This window comes from Triticum urartu, chromosome 3A (genome assembly GCF_056163025.1).
Source record: "Triticum urartu cultivar PI428250 chromosome 3A, HENAU_Tu73, whole genome shotgun sequence".
Taxonomy (NCBI): Eukaryota; Viridiplantae; Streptophyta; class Magnoliopsida; order Poales; family Poaceae; genus Triticum; species Triticum urartu.
In genome coordinates, this window is record NC_141875.1 from 372,163,447 (window position 1) to 372,165,382 (window position 1,936).

Sequence of the window (1,936 nt, forward strand, 5' to 3'; positions counted from 1 at the left end):
GAGGGGGAAATGCGGTGGGGTTCTGGCCGGGCGGCTGTTTTGTTCCAGTCGCGATCGACGCAGACCGTCGATTCCCATCGGACGGCTGGCAGCAACACTCGGCTCCGCGCGGGCCTGGGAGTGCTTACTGGGCCATTTTCGGCCATGGGCTTCAACCCAGGTTGCCTTAGCCCAGCGCGTTTTTTTTGTTTTCTCTTTACGGTTTTCGCTGCTGGGTTGGGCCATTGTATAACATTGGGCATTTTTTGGGCTGAAATAATTTTGGCTATTTTTCTGTATATTTCCAGTGCATTTAACTTCATAGTTATTATGTTTTGCACTGTTTAAAACAGGAAATGCCTAAAAATATAATGAACACATTATTATTCTAGGTAAAGTTGAACCAACGAGATATTTTGTTCAGGATTTATTATGTGTTTGCATGATGAATTTTTTTAGACATCAAAAATAATGATATTTTTTTATGTTGATGTCTAAATTGAGAATGAAATGACTCTGATTTTAATTCGGACGAACGTTGTTTTATTATTATGAGTCATCACTTATGATATTTTAATTCCATGTTTTTTCTGCCCAACGGTGTTTTAACATGGAGTTAAAATTAAATACATGGCATGTCTATTTTATTTTGCCAACATAAAATTTCATATTCATGTCAATTACTCATAAAATCTTTCATGTCCATTACAGCTTCCGCTGCGTTTACTGTCGAACCGTTGACAGGTAGCAACTTCCCTCGTTGGAAGAACTCGATGGAATTATGCCTAGCCGTCCATTAGTTTGATTATGCTTTACGGGAGGATAAACCCGTGGCTCCCACTGCTGGTGTCACGGGGTATGCTGGACTAAAGAAAACTTATGATTCCAAGATGGAGATATGGGAAAAAACAAATCACATTGCTATGCTTGTGATGAGATCATCCATATCACCTGACATAATTGGGGCACTGCCCAAGAAAGATACTCCTAAGGAATTCATGGCAGCCCTGGAGGAGCAATTCAAAGGCTCCGACAAGGTTTATGCGCAAGAACTTTTTCACAAGCTCCTTGGGAAGTATAATAATGATGGTGATGTCAGGGCTCACATTTTAAAGATGGTGAATGCTTGTAACAAATTGAAGGCATTACAATGTGAGCTCAATGACAATCTCCTTGTCATCATGATCTTGGACTCCCTCCCTGGAGAGTTTGATCAATTTAAGATTAACTATAACTCTCTTAAAGAGAAATGGACAATCACCGAGATATCTCCAAGAATTGTCGAGGAAGAAGAGAGGATTAAGAGGCAAGGAAAGGACCAAGCCTTTTTGGTTGGTTCCTCCAAGAGAAAACATGATGGAGCAAGCTCTTCTAAGCAGCAGCCACAAAAGAAGATCTTTAAGAAAAATTCATCAAACTCATATAAAGCAAAGGAGAAGGTGGACGATAAGCCTAAAGACAACAAGTGCAACTTCTGCAAGCATGAGGGTCATTATCAGAAAGACTGTCCAGAATTTCTCAAATGGTTGATGAAGAAAGGTACTCATGAAATTACTTTCGTTGATGAAATGTTATATGTTGAGTACTCTACTACCTCTTGGTGGATTGATTCAGGTGCAACTTCTCACGTTGTCAATTCTATGCAGGACTCAAATATAATCCAAACCATGGGAAAGGGGGCAAGAAGACTTAAGGTGGCAAATGGTGTCGAAGTTGATGTTGAAGCCATAGGGTCAATCACCTTAGAACTCCACACTGGCTTCCGTCTTCATTTAAATAATGTTCTTTATGTCCCTACCTTAAGTAGGAATTTGATTTCTATCTCTTTCCTAGATGATAACATGTTTGAGAGCAAGTTTGGGAACAAACAATTTGTTTTGAATTATTGTAATAAGAATGTAGGCCTCGGCGTCAGACGAGGCCAATTATATATGTTATCATTGAATGATTCTATCCT

General features: G+C 39.7%; 1 protein-coding gene across 1 annotated transcript; it reads left to right on the plus strand.

Moving 5' to 3' along the window:
* Window positions 1-702: 702 nt before the first annotated feature.
* Window positions 703-1,672, plus strand: LOC147979744 (uncharacterized). The gene is made up of 2 exons (XM_087515330.1): window positions 703-1,518; window positions 1,626-1,672. The coding sequence occupies exons 1-2, from the start codon at window positions 870-872 to the stop codon at window positions 1,670-1,672; spliced, it is 696 nt and encodes a 231-aa protein (XP_087371456.1). The 5' UTR covers window positions 703-869.
* Window positions 1,673-1,936: the final 264 nt, after the last annotated feature.